Source organism: Crocodylus siamensis, chromosome 4 (genome assembly GCF_052110815.1).
Source record: "Crocodylus siamensis isolate JL-2025a chromosome 4, ASM5211081v1, whole genome shotgun sequence".
In the NCBI taxonomy this organism is placed as follows: domain Eukaryota; kingdom Metazoa; phylum Chordata; order Crocodylia; family Crocodylidae; genus Crocodylus; species Crocodylus siamensis.
In genome coordinates, this window is record NC_143398.1 from 143,620,442 (window position 1) to 143,640,605 (window position 20,164).

Consider the following 20,164-nt stretch of genomic DNA (forward strand, 5'->3'; position numbering starts at 1 on the left):
GTGGAGCCTACAGGGAAATTGAGGTGGCTAGAGCAAAGAAGGGATTTGCACAGCATGCTGAGGAGAAGAGAATCAGGGATTAAACTGGATGGTGACAACCTAACTGAGCCATCAAACTGAAAGAAACATGAGTGATCAAATCCTTTTTGTTAAGGAACTCGAAGCAGTGGAGGCTGGGAATAGGAAATCCCCCTTTTGAGTTATTGTCCCTAAGTAAATGAGAGACAACTAGGGAGAAGGAACCCCCTAGTGCAGGGGTTGGCAACATTTTTGGATAGAATATCAAAAGCACTCACCACCTTGACTTGTAAGATGTTGGTGTGCTGGGGGCGGACAGTGGGGGAGCCATGAGGGGCCCGATCCGTGTTGTGGCAGTGCAGCCCCAGCCCTTTCCCCACCATCTACACCAAGGCACATGTCCCAAGCAAAAAGCCTTTGTGTGCCATGTTCTGGCACCCGTGCTGGGGGTTGCTTATCCCTGTCCTAGTGTTTGATTTATGGTTAAACGGGGCCTTATATCCTGCACCTGGGGCCTTCAAAGCAATTTAGTCTGTAAGGCCTGAATTGAGGCTACAAGAGACAAGAAAGCATTAAATACATTGATCCAGGAATAATTACAGAAACACTGAGTTCCACAAAGAAAGATATAGAGATGACAACGAAGAGAGAGAGAGAGGGAAGAGAAGGCGGGGAAAGTGTAACCTGATTAGTTAAGCCAAGGAAGGATCTGGCCAGAGGAAACAGATGCTGAGAAGCTGTGGAGCAAAGAACTCAGCCGAGCTTGAGAGGAGTCTTTACTAGGCATCTCACACTTACAACCAGCAGCCTGAGAGGGAAGGGGCAGGGTGTAGGGGAGGTGGAGTCCTGCAGAAGACCAGTGACCCTGCGAGCACGACCTCTGCTCAGAGAATCATCCATCCTCCTGAGTATCATTTTATTATCACGGAGTGGCAGCTGAGTGGGGAGAACGAGAGAGAGGTCAAGGTAATTTGAAATGGCTATGGGGCGGAAGGGCACATACACTCACGTTCCCACTCACCACAAAGAATAGTCTCATCTAGCTCAAGGCAAAACATGGCTGTAAGCTGCACAAGTGGACAGCCCTCTCACATATGACTGTGTCATCTCCTCTGTAGAATACACTCAGACACTTGCAAGCATAATAGCACTTGCACACAGATAAAAACACAGGTCTGTGTGTATACACTTGTGTGAGGCTGTGCATGGAGGGGCTCTTCTGGATGACACGTGTGAATGTGGGAAAGTCTGTTTACACATGTTTCTGATCCAAATATGTGAGGAGGAGATGGAGCTGGCACCTATGCGTATGTGTGTTTCCGTGTATATTAGTGAATGTGCCTAGGGGAAGTCCTTGTGACTTTTTCCTCTGTCTGGGGATTTTCCCCTTCCTGGAACATCTGGATTATTCCACAGCTTTCTCACACATATACTTGCTTGTTGAGGATCCATTGCAATCAGCACTCGCTACCTGGCTGTGTCCCACAACAGCACAGGAATAGTCAAGGAAGTTCCGCGTTATGCTGAATCTGAGCAGGCAGAGGAAAAGAACCAGAGCCTCTATTTAGTCCCATTTCTGTCCTGTGTTAAAGTATTAGAGCCCAGTGAAAAGTGATGGATTCTCACTTGCAGGGAGATATGAGCCCAGGGACTGTGCAACTGTGGTTTTTTTGTCCTGGCCAGCTGCTCCACAGAAGCATTCATTGGTCTCTTTCCCCATTGTCCCGACCCACCTGACAGTCCATGGCTTTGCTTTCCTTTCCAAGGAGCTATCCCTGGCGTGATACCCTTTCTCTATGAGGGGCTAGGATCACATTGTACAGCCACTTCCCAGCACCCAGCTCTGTCCCCTTCTCATACCCACTCCACACATGCCTCTGCCTCAAGCAATCTACAGAAAATTCTGGGTCCTCACCCCAATTCCAGGCCTCTCCACACTGAAGATGACCAATGCCAAATGTCACTGCCAGCAGACATAAGAACTTAAGAACATAAGAACTGACATTTACTGAGTCAGACCATAGCTCCGTCTTCCCAAATCCTATGTCATACCATGGCAGACAGTGGATGCTGAAAGGAGTGAATTGGGTATAACCAGAGGTTTTTTTTCCACTGTTCTATGACCTGCAGCCTCCAGACTTTAAGGTCTAGGAAGTTCTGACTCAGGGGCTGTATCTCTAACTCCCATTCTCAACCGATAGTGATTATCCTTTCCTCAGATAATTTGTCCAGACTCTTTTTGAATCTGGTTAAACTGTCAGCTTCCACAACATTGGTGGCAATGAGTTTCACACCTTAATTACATGTAAAAAAGAACTTCCTTTTTCAGTTTCAAACTTACTACTAGTAGTTTCATTTTACGATCCCCTAGTTCTTGTATTGTGTGAGAGAGTAAATCCCTATTTACTTTCTTTTCATTATTAGGTATTTTGCAAACCCTTATCATGGTCCTCCTCAAGCATCTCTCTAAACTGAATACGCCTAACCTCTTTAGTCTCTCCTCATATGGAAGCCCCCCCCCACCCCAGCACTAATCATCGTTGTTGCCTTTCTCTGGACCTTCCCTACTTCTGTAACCTTTCTGAAGTGTGGGGACCAGAACTGGGCATTCACTTTCAAGGTGCGAATGTACCTTATAAAGAGGCATTGTGATACTTTCCATTTTGTTTACAATTCTCTTCTTAAAAATTCTAAACATTTCATTTGACTTTTTGAAAGCTGCTGAGCACTGATTTTAGCTAACTGTGCACCATGACTCCCATATGTCTTTCTTGTGTAGTAATAGGTAATGTAGCGTCCCCAATACTGTAGGTAGAGTTTGGGTTATTTCTGCCCAGGTGCATTCCTTTTTATTTATCTACATTGACTTGCATCTGCCATTTGGTTGCCCATTTGCTCAGTCATGCCAGCTCCTTTTGTAGTTCCTCACAGTCATCCTTGGTCTTTTCAATTTTGAATAATTTTGTGTCATCTGCAAATTTGGCCATCTTGCTATTCACCCCACTTTCCAGATAGTTTATAAATATGTTAAACAGCACTGGTCCTGACACAGATCCCTGGGGAACCATTTATACTCACTCTTTGCTTTATATCTTGAAGCCAATTTCTAGTCCACAAGTGCATGTTCCCGGTAATCCCAGCAATACCAAATTTAGCTAAGAGCCTCTGATGGGAAACCTTGTCAAAGGCTTTTTGGAACGCCAAATATACTGTGTCAGCTGGATCACCTCACTTCACCTGCTTATTGACATCAGTTTTTCAGCAATGGTCCTGTCATCGTTTAGAGCCCCTTTTACACCCTAATCATCCAAGGGCTCAACTCACTCCCTGGCAAGTCTTTAGCTTCTAATGTCAAATTTCCTCTTGTAGGTTCTAGGACTAACTGCTCCAGGAAGTAATCTGTTATACCATCAAGAAATTTGGTCTCTGTCTTCTGGCCTGATGTTAGATTGACCCAGTCTATTTGTGAATAGTTGAAGTCCCCCACAATTACTGTGCTTTCTCCTGTCACAGCCTGTTTCAACACACTTAGCATTCCTAGTTCTCTGCTGCCATCCTGATGTGAGGGTCAATAGTATATCCCTAGATGTACTTTTTTCTATTGAAACCCAGGATTTCTACCCACAAAGGTTCTACTCTACCTCTCTTATTAGTTGAAAAACCTCACCTATTTGATTTCTTGTCCGTTTTCTTGTGCAGGGACTGGGACTTCCCTGCTGTGATGCCAGATGGACTCAAGGGGAATGCCTCCAGACCTCAGGTTGGGGAGGACTGGGTTAGAGAGCTTCTGGAGGGGCTGGACGTCTTCAAGTCAGTGGGTCCAGATGCTCTCCACCCCAGGGTGTTGAGGGAGCTAGCTGGGGTTATTGAAGGGCCCTTGGCATGGCTTTACAAGTGCTTGTGGTGCTCAGGCCAGGTGCCAGATGACTGGAAGATAGCTAACATGGTCCCCATCTTTAAAAAGGGGAAGAGAGAGGACCCGGGCAACTATAGGCCCGTCAGTATTACCTCTATCCTTGGGAAACTCTTTGAGAAGATCCTCAAGGAGCACATCTGTGATGGGCTGGCTTCAGGGATGATGCTCAAGGGCAACCAGCATGGTTTTATTAGGGGCAGATCATGTCAGACCAACCTGATTGCCTTTTATGATCAGGTCACAAAGAAAATGGATGCAGGTGTCGCCGTGGATGTAGTCTTTCTAGACTTCAGCAAGGCCTTTGACACCATCTCCCACCCCATCCTCATTAAAAAACTAGATGACTGTGGCATTGATGCCTACAGTTAGATGGATTGCAGATTGGCTCAAGGGTCATACTCAGAGGGTGGTGGTGGATGGGTCATATTCAACCTGGGGGGAAGTGGGCAGTGGAGTCCCCCAGGGCTCGGTCCTTGGGCCTGCGCTGTTCAATTTCTTTATCAGCAATTTGGACAACAGGGTGAAATGCAACCTGTTTAAATTTGCTGATGATACCGAAATTTGGGGTGAGGTGAGCACGCTAGTAGGGAGGGAAAGACTGTAACAAGACCTGGATAGGTTACAGGGGTGGGCTAACAAAAACAGGATGCGTTTCAATACTGACAAGTGCAGAGTGCTGCACTTAGGCAGTAGAAACCAGCAGCACACTTATAGAATGGGAAACGCCCTTCTTGAGAGCACGGAGGCAAAAAGGGATCTTGGAGTCAGTAATGACTCCAAGATGAACATGGGCCGACAATGCAAGGTCACAGTTGGCAGGGCTAACCGGACCTTGTCGTGCATCCACAGTTGCATCTCAAGTAACCAGGGTGATCCTCCCCCTCTATGCGACGCTGGTCAGGCCACAGCTGGAGTACTGTGTCCAGTTCTGTGCACCCCATTTCAGGAGGGATGTGGACAACATTGAAAGGGTCCAGAGGAGCGCCACCCGCATGATCCGGTGACTACAGGGCAGACCCTACAATGAGAGACTGCGGGACCTGAACCTGTTCAGCCTTCACAAGAGAAGGCTGAGAGGGGACCTGGTGAGTGTCTATAAACTCACTAGGGGGGACCAGAAGGGTTTAGGGGAGACACTGTTTCCCCTAGCACCCACTGGCATGACAAGGAACAATGGACACAAACTATTGGAGAGTAGGTTTAGATTAGACATCCGCAAGAATTACTTCACAGTTAGGGCGGCTAGGAGCTGGAACCAACTTCCTAGCGAAGTGGTGCTGGCTCCTACCCTGGGGATCTTTAAGAAGAGGCTTGATGACTACCTGGCTGGACTCATTTGAGTCCAGTCTTTTCTCCTGCCCAGGCGGGGGGTCGGACTTGAAGATCTACAAGGTCCCTTCCGACCCGACTTCTATTATTCTATGATCCTATGATTTGGTGTAGCCTTTGATGTAGAGTGCCACTCCCTGACCACTACAACCTATTTTGTCATTCCTATATACTTTGCATCCTGGTATAACATCATCCCATTGATTTTCTTCATTCTACCACGTTTCAGAGATAATTAATATGTCAATATCATTATTTACTGCTAACCTTCATGTTCCCCTACCTTTGATCTTAGACTTCTAACATTAGTATAAAAGCACATGTTCTTTTTTTGTTGCCTGGTTTGTTACTTCTGTGTGACCTTCCACTCATTCGAAGTATTTGCCTGTACTTGTCTTTATACTTCTTTTTATCCCCATAGGGTGTATCAGTCTAAACTGTGTGATGGTACACACCTGTTGGCTTCCTCACATCCCCACAGATGTCCTGGACTTCAGCCTCCTACCTTGCAGCCCAAGTTTAGCTTCTAGGATCTCCCTGCTATACTTACTGACATCATTGGCACCCACATGGACCATGACCACCAGCTTCTCCCCAGCCCTCCCCAGCAGGCTATCTACACACCTTGTGAGGTCCACTACCTTTGAACCCAGCAAGCAAGTCACCATGACGTCCTCTTGGACATCACAGACCCAGCTATCTACGTGCCTAATAATCAGATTTCCCACTACGACCACCTGCCTGCCACAGACTCCCACCGCTACCCAAGAACCCTCAGAGTCAACCCCCAGATGGACCCCTCTCCTGGCCTGAATGTAGGCAAGCTGCTCTTTGCTTAGCTCTAGCAGGGAAATCCTAGCTGAGGGTCTGTACCACTGTGCCTGGCTCTGCAATCTTCCCATACAGGTTCCCTGATGTTTATTGTTGTTATCTACAGGGATAGGCAGAAATGCACCTACATGTCTGTATCGAGCTCTGTGTCATCTATCCAATTCCATTTCCTAGTGGTGTTGGAGTACATCAGGCCAAGGAAATAGTAGTAATTCCGTGATGTTCTGTTGAGAAAGTCCTAGAAGGGAAATGAACATAGATACCATGACCAGAAAATTCTCCCTTCCCCAGAGACAGTCCTTGACAGCGCCCTTTGAGGCATAGGATACCAGACCACCAATCAGGGAGCAAAGACCAGTGTGGGAGGGGGATCAAGTGGGAATTACGGGGTTTGTATAGGTTTGTAGCTTGAAGAGCAGTAGCAGAGCCTCTCACTGGTCCTACCCCCATTTCTAAAAGGTCTGTTTCCAGGGTCTCTAAGGGCTTGTTGAGACAGGAAAGTGTTATTGGTTATGCCCATGTAATTATCCTAGGACGGTTAGCCCAGCAAAGGTCCTCTGAATCCCTACATGGACCTTTCTCTTTCAGGATAAAAGTCATTTTCTTGCTTTAGCAAAGGAACCCCTAAACAGCATTCTTCCTCTGGTATGGCAGTGTTCCCATCACCCAGCTCCCCACCAAGAGCTGAGTGAGCATGTCTGGCTATGAGTTAGAGGCACCTCAGGGCACTGGAAGATGCCAGTACAAAAACCGAGTCTCATTACCATTCATCTCACCAGGCATTAGGGATGGGGCGACCATCTCACCAGTTCATCTTTGCTGTTGATAATTACAAGTTTGGAGCCATTCTTTTTACATTCCTCCATGCTGGCACTCCAGCTCTTTTTGTCCTCCCCTTTAGAAAAGAAGTAGCAACTCGTTCCGTTTTTTCTCCACCCTGAGGGGCAACCTGCAGGAGGGCACATGAGGAGAGCAAAATCACTTGTGTCACGGAGCAGCAAGGAGTGCTTTCTTTGCAGATCTCTCAGAGAAGAGCAGAAGACACGGCTGACACCTTCCTGGGGGCTCAGGCTGGAAACAGACCTCGCAGAATGGAGCAGATCATTTATGTTCCAACAAGTCCCAACATAGCTATCCACTTCGCTGGGTGAAACATACTTTGCCTCTTGTCCCACCTTTGATTATGCAGAACAAGGGGTAATGTGATCTCCTTGTGTTCCCTGCTGCCCCAGACTGGCACCATGGGTTTGAGGCAGTAGAGAAAGTGCTTCCCTGCTCAGCCAGCCCCATGGAGCTGGCAGAGTGGGGAAGCACTTTTCTGTGCTACCCCAGACTCGGGGTGCAGGTCTGGGGCAGTGGGGAAACCGGGGATTTCCCTGTCCACCCAGATTTTCCTGTCATGTGGTACAAAAAAGGGTACTCATGTACCTTAGAGCCAGCTGCTTCTCTGCTTAGTCCCCAGGCAACTGCTTGGGAGGTGGGGGAGGAAGATTTGGCAGCTGGAGTCATTCTGAGTGTGGAAATGCAGTGAGCACCGTAGGCATTATAAGCCAGGGCTGGCCAGTTACTCACCCTGGGAGTCACATCTGGAGCCACATCTAGAATCAGAGAGTGGTGGGGAGGGGGCTGCTCCACCAAAGTGGAGGTGAGCAACTCCCCCCTGCACCACCGAACTGCTCCAGCTTTCCCCACAGGGAGTGCTCCGGGGTAAGCGGTGCAGCGGCAGCCCCTGCCCCAGCAGGGGAAAGCTGGAGCAGCAGGAGGTGGTGGTCTATGCTGTTTCCTGGAGTTACAGGGGGAGCTGCAAATACCGTGCCGGCAAGCCACATGTGGTTCATGAGCCACGGTTTGGCCACTGTGGTTATGAGCTACTGAGAGCACTGCAACACAGCAAGAGGAACATCCCTTTCCATTGCTAGGCTTTGGATAGGAACCCAAGATGGAAGTAATGGAAGGCAGAAAAGAATGTTGAGTTCATCATTGACTCCAAGGTGAACATGGGCCGGCAGTGTGGGGATGCAGTCAGGAAGGCCAACCGCACCTTGGCATGCATCCACAGATGCATCTCGAGCAGGTCCAAAGAGGTGATCCTCCCCCTCCATGCAGCACTGGTCAGGCCACAGCTGGAGTACTGCATCCAGTTCTGGGCACCACACTTCAAGAGGGATGTCGACAGCATGGAGAGGGTCCAGAGGAGGGCCACTCGTATGATCAGGGGACAACAGGGCAGGCCCTATGAGGACAAGCTGCGGGACCTGAACCTGTTCAGCCTCCGAAAGAGAAGGCTGAGGGGGGATCTTGTGGCCGGTTATAAACTAGTCAGGGGGGACCAGCAGGCACTGGGGGAGTCCCTGTTCCCCCGAGCACTACCAGGAGTGACCAGGAATAGTGGTCACAAGCTGGCAGAGGGTAGGTTTAGGTTAGATATCAGGAGGCGCTACTTCACGGTCAGGGCGGCTAGGGCCTCAAACCAACTTCCAGGAGAAGTGGTGCAGGCTCCTACCCTGGGGGTTTTTAAAAGGAGGTTAGATGAACATCTTGCTGGGGTCGTTTGACCCCAGTACTCTTTCCTGCCATGGCAGGGGGTCGGACTAGATGATCTGCTCAGGTCCCTTCCGACCCTAGAAACTATGAAACTATGAATATGGAACAGTGACTCAAGGGTCAGTGGACATGGTATCACACTGGTTACTGCATAGCTTCAAACCAAGCCATGTTAGGGGCTGTGTCCTGTGTCAGAGTGTTAGTCACTCTGAACACTTTTTCATGGAGCCAATGTTCTGGGGACTGGCCAATGAGATACCGTGTCCACTGTTTTAGGAAGCAACTTTTTCTGAGAACAAATGCAAATGTGGAAAAAGCTGGGGGTGGGGGAGGGAGGGGGAAGCACCTTTTCTTGCTCCATTCAGATATTTGAAAATAGCAAAGGAAATTTTCTGAAATTTCCAAAATGAAAAGAAATTCAGAATCCCAGACAGGTGCAGTCCAGAGGTCATGTTCTGAGAAGTGATGTGCCCCTAAATGTAGGGGCTTATAGTAACAGTACTTGCAATCCTAATGATGCCAACTCAGCCCACAGAAGATAAATGCAGTAGTGACCTTAGGGGAGGGCAAACTGGGTGACCGCCTGGGGCTCCAAATTTTGTGGGGTGAAGCTTTTGCAAGAAACTTGCTCTAAGGGGCCCCAGATAAGGGGTGCCAAATGACTGTATGCCCAGGGACCCAACAACCCTAAGACCACCACTGAGAAATGGGATTTTTTTTTCTGCACATTGACATATACACGTCCCTTTCAGCCACTGGCTCTGCTACCCTCATGTCAGGTGAACAGACCAGGCTCCCATTTCTGGTCCCAGCAGAAGCCCTATGGAAGACAGAACTGCAGAGTCTTTTTGTCAGGCACTGAGGACCTCCCAGTTGGGCCAGCACAAGGGGGTCCCTCTTCTCCAGAAGCTCGGAAACCTTGTACTGGTCCCTTTTTCCTTATACTAAGCACAATATTACATGAGCATGAAGCCTGAGTTTTTAGTGACACGAGCTTATCTGTTTTACCTTTGGAGGTTTTGGAGACTGTTTGTAGCTTAGATGGGCCTTGTGAAGTTGGGAGACCTGGAAATAACAAGCACACACAGAGTGGAATTCTATTTCCCTTTGAACGTCTAAATGGCAGTTTTCTAATGACTTATTTAGGCGTTTCCATGTGCCCTGAGCCAGAGCCTAGATACACCCGACAGTAAAGGGGAGGAAAGGGCTGGAGGGAGGTGGGCAGGAAGCTACTGTGGGTCTGACTCTAGCCCAAAACCCAGGGTCTGAGGTAGAGTCAGAGTCACAGCAGCTGCCTGCTACTAGCTCCATTTCATATGCAAATATAAGACGGAGGGATTTCCCACCCCCTGTGCAGATTGAGAGGGGGAAACTTCACCTTATATTTGAGTTAATAGGGTAGTTTACTGCATATGCTCAGTCTATGAGCAGAGGGTGGCCATCATAGAGAACATTCCAGTCTTCTGCTACTCTGTCCTCTCTTGATACTAAACTCAGTGCCTTTATATCCTCTATTTTTTCTATTCAAGAGTAAGTAGAGGACATAAAGGCATCCAGTTTCGTATCAATAGAGGACACAGGACAACTGGACTGTCCTCTATGAGGGCCACCCTAATGAGCACATACTTACACATTCACAATACAAAAGAAGCAGAATCACTATCCACATATAAACGCCAAACACATGGCTTTATAAAGTCACTAGAGTCCTGCTTTTAATTTCAACGTTCAATGGCTGCTCATGTTTCTGAAGTTTCTGTTGGGTTCAGAGAGGTCATTTGCCTGCAGGAAAAATCTCAGTGGTATGTGGACTCCTCACTCTTCCCTCCCTTATCCCTAGTCCCTGATGAGACAATATGGACCAAGTTTTCCAAATAGCTCATTTCTGAGACACACCAAAATGAGTAGCTAGAATTTCAACTCAGCTCAGCATGCTGAGTGCAGCTGGCAGCACAACATGAGGAAGTTCAGCCCTTGCAGGGTCTTGCAGCACTGTCCACGCTGCTGGTTACCTGTTTTTACATGAGCATGAAAAATGAATTTTCCATGACACAGGCTTATTTGTTTTACCTTTGGAGGTTTTGGAGATTGTCCATGGCTCAGATGGGACTGGTGTACTTGGGAGCCCTAGGAATAACAAGCAGACACAGGGGGGGATTCTATCTCCCTTTGCACATCTAAACGGTAGTTTGCTAACTACCTACCTAGGAGCTTCCATGTGTCCAGGAGAGACCCCACCCTAAGCCAGAGCCCAGCTGTGCCTGTCAGTAAGGGGAAGGGAAGGGCACATGGAAGTGGGACTGGAGGCTGCTTTGGGTCTGACTCAGGCCCCAACCCAGGCTCAAAGGTAGAGTCAGAGCTGCAGCAGCTGCCTGCTACCCACTTCATGTTGTATGCCAAGTTTTCCAAATAGCTCATTTCCAAGGCTCACTAAAATGAGTAGCTAGAGTTTCAATGCAGCTCAGCAAGCTGGGTGCAGAGCATACCTGAAAACCTGGCCAGGTAGACAGTGATGAGCAGAAAAAAGTCTGGCCCTGGCTCTGTGGTCAATCTGTTCCCCCAAGTGTGTTATCATTTGTCTGGGTGTTGCAGCTACAGTCGGCTCCTGCCTGCAGCAACCCAAGTGAGACATTTGAGCCTGACAAATCCATGTTCCCCAGCAGGGAGGAGGCGGGGGCAGGGGGGGCTGATTCCCTACCAGGATCTCCCCCAAATCACAGTGAAGCAGGGTGACTGGACTGTTTTTGAAGCAAACTGCCATGCCCCTGACTTACCTCTTTCTCTAGCTGTGATGGCTGTAGAGTGGGTTTGCTGCCCTGATGACTTGTGAGCCTGTGAAACTGAAAACACAGGGGCTTAGTCTGTGCATCTCACTTCAGTTATGACATTTATCTTTGGGTGTTGGCAGGCATGAGACTCAGGGGTGGTTAATGGAGTCTTACAGTGTTGATTTAATCTTGAAATAATTAGCTACCCGGTGCTCTGGGCTGTGGGTGTCGTGAAGTAGATCCCACTTGGGGCTGGGGAATCCTGAATGGCAAATACCAGTCACAGGGATATGGCAAGTCCAAGCATTTGTGGCATTTTCAGCAATACTCACATACAACTACCAGCGTCACGCCTGTGGCCAAAAGAAAGACGGTCACAACCACCAGCGCAAGGGCACAGACCTTGGAGCAGCACCTCCCACCTGCAGAGAGGAGGACAAATCTGCTGGAAAAAGAGCCCTTCCCCTTCTCAAGCTATGTCCTAAGTATATTTCTTTCCTTTCCCCTCTCTGACCTCAGCAGCCAAATTCAGTCTTCATAAGTTACATTAAACCCTACAGCACTGAACTGCTTCCTGTTTGCCCTCTCTGTGATGTGTTGTAGGCTCACCTGAGACCTGAGGATATCTTCCAGTACCACTTGGCCCTCTCCTGGTGAGGACAGCTGTAACCCTTCCACCACTGCCTGGACCCCCACTACTGCTCAGCAGTGATTCAGGAGGGGTTTGGAAACCCAGGAGCAAGACAAAGCTTTGCTATAGCAAATGAGGGCTGTTACTATAAGAGAGTGCCCCGTCATAGTAAATCTGACAGTGGAGATGGGCTTTTTTCTCCTGTCTCCTTCCCCCAGTCTGCCTGTGACTGTCGTGTTTTAGGGTTTCTTCCCAGATTCATTTCAATGTGATCCTTGACATAACAAGGATCCTGTCAACTCTGCACAGAGCTGACCAGGAAGCAAAGAGCCAAGGGAGATTGGAAGAGAGACCATGTGGATGTTCAGGGACTGTGTGAACTCAGCAGCCATGGCACTAAAGGGTCAAGAAGGCTCCTCCATCTCTTTCAATTTCAACCCTCTACTGACATATTTACTTACCTGACTTAGGCTGACTTGGTTCTTTGGTAGTTACATTTACTTCGTGGCTCATGAGACCTGAGGAACAAATTGTTGTTATTTGCTGTGGCTCTATATAAAGGCATTCTAACTCTTCCTCTCACCTCCAACCCACACACTGGCCTGTTTTGACACATTGGGTGCCCAAGATAACTTTCTTCTTCCTCATTTTCACACTCAGCTTTTCTCTCTAATATAGTCCAGGCGGACTGATGCACTGAAAATCCATTACCTCTAATTATCTTGTAATTTAACCAGAACCAGAAAGTTGAAGGCAATCTGCCAGAAATAAAAATATTTTTGCAAAGTTTAGTGCCCAAAGGAAGTTTAGTCTGCAGGTGATTTCACCCTGAAAGATAGCTTTGAAAAATATCCCCTTTTATTCACCAAGTCAGCAGACCAGGTTCATTGATACTTCTAAGTAATATGTATTTGGGTTTGCTAAGTAAAACATACTTCTGCTGTGGTTACACCTGGCTGCCAAGGAGACCTAGTACAGCTCAGGGAGAGGGAAGTAGATTCCAGCCTTCCTTGTGCCTCACCAGCAAAAGTGATATGTAATTCCAGCTGCTATGTCAGATGTTGCCTTCATGTATCCCTGTGCAACCCCAGTGAACATGCCTGTTTGCATGCTTATGTCATAAGGCAGACTGCAAGATTAGGTGCATTTAGGGATGGACCTGGATGGGTGCAGAGGTGCAGTTGTACCACTGCTTTGATTCTTGATTCACCCAAACTTTAAAGCCTACCCCCTGGGACAGGCAGCAGCATTTCTATTCAGGCATCACTGAGGGAATTGATTGACTTCATGGATCACTGTAATCCACGGGGAAGCAGCGTGACCACGTAGGCGAGCTCCCCAGGGTAATTGCCTCTGATATGTCCTCCATAGGAGGTCTATATTGAGCAGATTCTTTTTGGTATTGGGTGGTGGAACCGGAGCGTGCTCCATCCACTCCATGCATTGACCTGGTATTCCAGTGCTTCCAGGACCGGTGCAAAAAAACAGAAAAAAAAAAAAACCAAAAACCCTGCTTCCTGCCAATCTATCTTCACTACACAGGTGGTAACCACTCTCTCTCCTTTTTAATGGTCTTGATGTTCCATTATCATGGTACTTTTCCTATGAAATTATGCTGTCTGTTAGCCATGCCTGGCAATATCTCTCTTCTTTTTTTGCAGCCCTGCAGATTGTTTTTTTTTACCTCTACCTGAAAAACTAAACTCAGGTATGGTAATATGAGCTCAGATGAATATTAACTGAGGTATGGAAATGACCAACAGTGAAGTATTGGCTGCACTGTCAGATATACAAATAAGAAATGAAAATTTAATTACAATGACTATGGGATTAGTAAGAGAAATTATTTTAACTATTTTGCCTAGTTTGTTGTGCTTTTTTAAAACTTTAGATAGGATATAACATATTAGTTTGGACTCCTATAAAGTTACATTTGTTTTTGCTTTGCTAGCATATTAGGAAAGATTTTAGTTTTTCTTTAACTTGAGAAAAATAGGTGCTGTGTTTTATGTGATGATGCACCTCAACATTGCACCCTCTTTTAAAAATCCTACATTTGCCCATAGCATGCATTTAAGAGTATAAAGCCATGTGTACAGTACAGGTACAACTGTACTTTTCTAGTGACTTTGGGACTTCCTCAGGCAAGACCAGTTACAATTAATGTAGTTAAGTTGTGTCTGAGCTGCAGCCTTCCTGCCTCCCACCTGCAGATGAAATGGGTGTGCACTTGTACTGTTGTACTCCCAGAGCTGTATGCTGGAAAATTAGAAAGACCTGATACCCCGCACCCCCTACTTCTTGCTTTAACACCATCCACTTCAGAAAAGAGGTGCCCAGCCTCTGGCCCATGGGACAGATCTGTCCCATGGCCCCATGTCACCTGGCCCACACATCTCCCCATGTGTCTGGAAATTTGGTAGCAGGAGAGTAGTGGCACTGCTCCCCCACCATCACATCCCTATATCAATGGAGAGGTTTGGGCCCTCTGTGCTGAATCAGGCACCCAGTCCCCATGCACATGGCCAGGCAGGTGCAGTGCTGGGCCCCAATCCTGGCATGCAGGGAACCAGAAGGCTGCAGTGCCAGGCCCCAGTGGGAAAGGATGGTGACCTTGCCTCTGGAGACCACTCCTAGCACATGGGAGCTTCAGGGGGTGGTTGCAGGCCCTAGGGTCTTATCCTGGCACATGGAATTTGATACAACCTGGAGACTGGACTCACCCCACTCATCTGGCCTATGGGGCCAAAACTAAAGGTTGAGAATCGTGCTTTAGAAGACTCACCAGCTGCTGCACATGTATTTAAGCAGCTCGGGTCCAGGGGTTTCCGTTTCACTTCTGCATATATAGGATCTCAAAAGAGGGGAAAAAAAAAAAGATGTGAACCAGAGGGAAGAAGAAACCAGAATGGAATAAAAACCCACTAGGGGACCATAAACAAAAGGTTTCTTTGTATTGTGGTCAGCAACATCCCAGTTAAGCTGCTGTTTTCTCTCTGTGTGTGAGCATGTATGTGTGTGTGCGTGCATGTATGTGTGTGTGTGTGTGTGTGTGTGTGTAAGAACAGAAACTAGTACATAAGCAAAAGGTACACGTGTGCGGCAGGGGAAGAGGGGTGAGAGGACTCAATTAGAGAGAGCAGGAAACAGAGAACTGGGCAGCAGGAGTTTTGAATTGTTTTGTTTTACTCATTGTAGGCCTATAAAATGTGAGCGCAGGTTTGGTTGTATATTACAAGCCATCGTGTTGCAACGCATGAAGTGACAGCCTCTTACTCCTATGACCTGGTGGCATTGCCTTTGTACATGGGCTTAATACATGGGCCTGCCGGTGGCCTGTTGCACTGAATCAAATTTTATCCAGTTAAGAATGAAGTGGTCAGTGCTGGGCAGCTCAGAACCGCACTGATATTGACTAACATAAAGGAGCGGGGAAATGTTTTAAAAGTGACAAGTCATGATATTTTGAATGATAGAATCATAGAAAAGCAGAGAGAAGGTGAGACATCCGTAGTCCAACCCAATTTAAACCCTCCTACATAAAGCCTTGCCTAACGTATTAGTAAAACTACACAGTCAACCCTGACACACAACCACAGGAATAACACCCTAACATGCAGCAGCAGGTAAAGCAAAGGAACAATGAGAGCTAGTGTTCCATTGCCACAAGGGTTGTTAAAATTCACTTGAGACAGGAGACAGAATACAACAACACTGTCCATACCAATCTGAACCTGGGGTAAAATTGTTCCTGACCCCAAATGTTGGGATTGGTGTGACCCTGAGCAGAGTGGCAAGATCCTTTAGCCATGAGCCTCTGGGTTTTAGCCTCAAAAAGAGCACTGACATATCCCAGTCAAAATCCCCAGCCTTGGCTGCAGCCAACACTCGGTGCTTCTGAGGAAGGCTTAAAAACACCCTGACACATGTAGCAACAGGATGAGAAAAAATTCCTTCCTAGCCCCATGTGGCAAGCAGCAAAGCCCAGGAGCAACCATAGCAGAGCGTAGGCATAGCGATTCCTAGGTCATCCCTGACCTGTGGTTGTCCAACTTCTCCTTGAACGCCTCCAATGATGGAGAGTCCACAACTTCCCTAGGCAGTCTGTTCCACTTCTTGCTGTTCTAACAGTAAAGAAGTTTTTCCTGATACCTAGTCTAAACCTACTTTGCTGCAACTTCAAGCCATTGGTTTGCATTCTGCTGCTTGCAGGAATGTCTTCTATGTATCTAACAGCTACATTGCTATCTGGCATTTTAATTACTAGATTTCCTCTGAGAAAAATGAACAGCTTAACTGAAGGAAAAAAAACCCACAAATATGAAAAGTGTTTTGTAAAATTCCTCATGGTGCCTGATTTTCTCAGGTCCAGAAAAATGTAAAGAGACACAGCGTCTGCTTCTCCTCTCCCTGCACCTAATATAGTTAGTTACAGGCCCGTGCAAAACACAACATGCTCAGAAAGGTCGTGTTTTGCACCAATTTTGCTTCCCCTTAAGCTAAATGTGGAGCACTGGGGTATTTATAGTATGGCTTCATGACCACAGAGGAAACTGCATAATAATGGACTGCCAGCATGTGAAGGATGTAAACAGATGCGTGTAGATAGATTTGTCTATTAGGCTCTGGAATAATCTGGTGAAGTGACAGAGACCCCAGGTTCCTGATTCATTTAAAGCCAACCTGAACAACATTCTGCAGAATGGGCTGTGAAGAGTCATGAATTAGACAAGGTGAAAAGTGAGGGTGGGATGGAATCTGAACGGACTTATTTGACAAGAGAAAAGAGAAGTAGAAATCTGTTTGTGTGTGAGTAGAGCTTCACTGGGTCAAACTAAGGCAGAATTTTTAAATGATGTAATTAGGCTGCAACAGAAAGCTGGGAAGGTACTCTTGTTTCCATTTAAACCAAAGCAGGATTTAGTTTCTAAACTGCTTAGGAATATATTTAAACTAGCTGAGGTAGAATCACAGGATCAAAGAAGAGTAGGGGGTGGAAGGGACCTCAGGATATTGTATCTGCCCTAACCCTCTGCTCAGGGCTGTACACCAGATGTGTAAACTATTCTGGATAAATATTTGTCTACCTTAAAAACTTCCAAGAATGGAGATTCCATAACCTCTTTTGGTCATTTATCCCAGCGCTTAATCACCCTTAGAGTGAGAGAGTCCTTCCTGACAGCCAAACTACATTTCTGTTGCTGCAATTTAAAATATTTTGTTCTTGTCTGGTCCCCTGTGGCCACAGAGATTAATCTGTCACCACCCTCTTCATAAGTGGGAAACTACACTTAAAACAGATATAAATATATTAATTTAAATATGTCTGCATAAGCTTTTGCACTGTTTTCATTTTGTGTAGGCAACAGCAAAGAACAAAGATGGCAGTCTCTACTACTCTCTCAGATAGATAGTCATAGAAACATGCACTAAAAGAATAGAATTGCTTGGAATACCCTTGGTGGTTTATCATTATCAGTTCAGTGAAGGTTTGTATGGGGATGATGCATTTCAGAATACTGTATAGTGATTATTTAATCACTGGACTAACTAGTCACTATGGCCTTATTACTCCGGGCACTTAAATGCCACCAGCATCATTCCGATTAGTACACAAAACCCTTCGGTGAATTCATCGTCTATTAATTAGTCATCTCCAAATGTGCGCACATATTATGGAGCTTGATCCTTGCAATTAGTCAGATTAAAAAGTGCTGATCCATGTCCTTCATAGTGCCTTAAAAAAGTCTTCAGCTTTTCTTGGCACAAAAAGCATAGATAATCAATTATTCCATTCTGCGGAATTATTTTCTGTTTTGGTGATGAGTAAGGGTGCAAAGCAAAAATTTTACCCATCATAATCATGTAATTGTTATGTAGTAAACAACTACATTTTTATGAAAAGAAATGATATATTATGCCTTTATCTCACTATAAGAACTCTACTGAGTTCTTATAGAGCAAATCAGAATCTATACAATTTACATCTGGAATGTTTATAAAATATCTTTATCTCTACACATGTATAAATAAAATAAAAATCTGCTATGCCTTCAAATGGCAGGCAAAATACAGATCACAGAAAGTTAAAAAATGGTAAACAACTGATAAGCAGTCACTTGAGCATAAATAGCTAACATTTCCAATCCCAAAGAAAAATTAATTAGATCCTACTGCAAACCGTCCTTTAAAAAAAATATTTTCTGATAACTGAATACAATGCATCCTTATTCTGAAAAATGAGCATCCACCTTCAGACATGAATAGAAGTGACTAGCAGCTTGAATTAAAATCATCCTAGGTATTTGGAAGCAAGTTTGCATGGTGACTCACCTGTACTCCCTCCATCAGGGTCCCTTTCCTTCCTTCCTTCCTCCCCTTCCTTTCTGTGACTGCAGTTTTGTCTCTCCACAACACTTGTTTTTTCACAAAATGTGACCCAGGTACAGTACACAGCACACCAAGCATTGACCTACCTGCCTGGTTATTATTGTTCTTCACCAGCCTTGAACCCAACCCAGCTACTGCAGGAAAGTTCAAGTTCGTATAAACTATGTTTTCTGACATCCTCCTTCTTTCTTCCCTATTACCCCTCTTATCCATTTCCGAAATGTGACTCCAGTCCGAGTATGACTCAAAACACCTTCAAATAAAACTATCTTGGCTTCCTGTCCTCAAGGAGGAAGAGCTGTCTCTTTTATGTTTTGTCATTTGAATATTATAGTAGCAGGAAGAAAAAGTCTAGTTTGAACCTGATCTTTTCATAGAACATAACCAGAAGCAGGGGAGTTAGAGAGGAAGTAACTCCCATTTGGGGTTCAAAAGTCTCTTTTCTGGCATTAAGAGGGTGGATTTTCTTGAATGCACTAAAAAAAAAAAAAGGTGTTATGTCTCACTTAGAATCCCCACTGCCTCTTGGTCTCCTTTTCAATGGATCCACCTAGCCCTCAAATATACAAATGAAGACCATGTGAAGCAAGGTGAAGCAAGGTAATTCTTCCAAGGTGTGACTACATGTACATTTACCCCAGCTGAAATTTACTGTAGAGTAAGTTACTGCACAATAAGTGGGAGTAGGCTGGCATCTACACATGCAGGTATTAAAGTGCATTAACGCTGTGTGTGGACAGACTTGGAACTAAAGTTAGTGCCAAGTCCATCCACCCACACAGTGTTAATGCTCAGTATGGCAACTACATGTGCATTACTGCCCAATAATTAATTGGGCATAAATTTGATACCTGCATGATGCAGGTATCAAATTTACACTCAAGTTGGTGTAAGTCACCATATTTACTGTGCAGTACAGGCATACGTATGTAGACATGTGCCCATACTGCACAGTAATTTTGATTACTGCACAGTAAAAGTGCATGTGTAGATGCACCCACAGAGGAGTGCTCCCAGAATCAGTGGTCTTCACTGCAAGTCAACTATAGCCAGACTCATGTAGCATAATGAATACAGTACTTTCACTGGCAGGGGATGGCAGTTGTATGGATGTTACTTGGAGCTAGGAGTTAATGTTAAAGGTACAGCCTTGGCTTGCTGCTACTCATACAGTTAGAGAATTGCAGAGCTCCTTTTCTGCCTTGCAAATTGTTACCAAAGGGCAAAATGCACTGAATCTGTACAAGAGGATCCTTCCCTTTCTGTGTGCTTACTAAGACAAAGGAAGGATGACTTCCATTTCATAGATTTCATAGACATTAGGGCTGGAAGGGACCTCGTAAGATCATCGGGTCCGGCCTCTTGCCCAAGGTGCAGGAAGTCAGCTAGGGTCAAAGTATCCCAGCAAGAGAAGGCTTGTAGGCTGCCACCAAGTTACCCCTGAGCCTGTACTTCTCTAGGCTGAAGAGTCCCATAGCTTGCAGCTTCTCTTTATAAGGCCTGTTCTCCAGCCCACTGATCATGTGCATGGCTCTCCTCTAGACTCTTTCAAGCTTCTCCATGTCCTCCATTTTGGACTATAGGGATGCTGGTTCCATGCCAAAATCTGGAGGAATGTAATCATTCTCTGTAACTATTTACACCATGGAGGGCCAAACATATGGTCCTGGTGAAGGTGTGCCATTCAGCTCATGGGGCTTCTTTAGGACCGGAAAACCGACTTCTTGATCCAGCCTG

General features: G+C 46.1%; 1 protein-coding gene and 1 pseudogene across 2 annotated transcripts; one reads left to right on the forward strand and one right to left on the reverse strand.

Annotated features, from left to right (window-relative positions):
- Positions 1-832: 832 nt before the first annotated feature.
- On the reverse strand, positions 833-18,617 carry LOC149866672 (uncharacterized). Of its 2 annotated transcripts, XM_090041162.1 has the most exons (10): positions 18,514-18,617; positions 14,823-14,891; positions 12,499-12,555; positions 11,739-11,828; positions 11,413-11,478; positions 10,709-10,765; positions 9,647-9,703; positions 6,901-7,043; positions 6,223-6,332; positions 833-1,547 (listed from the first exon to the last, which is right to left on the reverse strand). In XM_090041162.1, exons 1-10 carry the CDS (start codon positions 18,602-18,604, stop codon positions 1,424-1,426), a joined length of 864 nt encoding a protein of 287 aa, XP_089897288.1. In that variant the 5' UTR covers positions 18,605-18,617; the 3' UTR covers positions 833-1,423. The 2 variants fall into 2 exon arrangements, with proteins under 2 accessions (XP_089897288.1, XP_089897286.1); XM_090041160.1 differs by lacking the exon at positions 10,709-10,765.
- LOC149866673 (U2 spliceosomal RNA) lies at positions 13,317-13,522 on the forward strand (annotated as a pseudogene).
- Positions 18,618-20,164: the final 1,547 nt, after the last annotated feature.

Coding starts and splice junctions, on each gene's coding strand:
- LOC149866672 (XM_090041162.1), bottom strand. CDS start 18,604: ATGTCAGAAAACATAGTTTATACGAACTTGAACTTTCCTGCAGTAGCT. Junction 7,044..9,646: donor AGTCTCCAAAACCTCCAAAG/GTAAAACAGATA, acceptor GCCCTCCTGCAG/GTTGCCCCTCAGGGTGGAGA. Junction 6,333..6,900: donor TCAACAGCAAAGATGAACTG/GTGAGATGGTCG, acceptor TTTCCCTTCTAG/GACTTTCTCAACAGAACATC.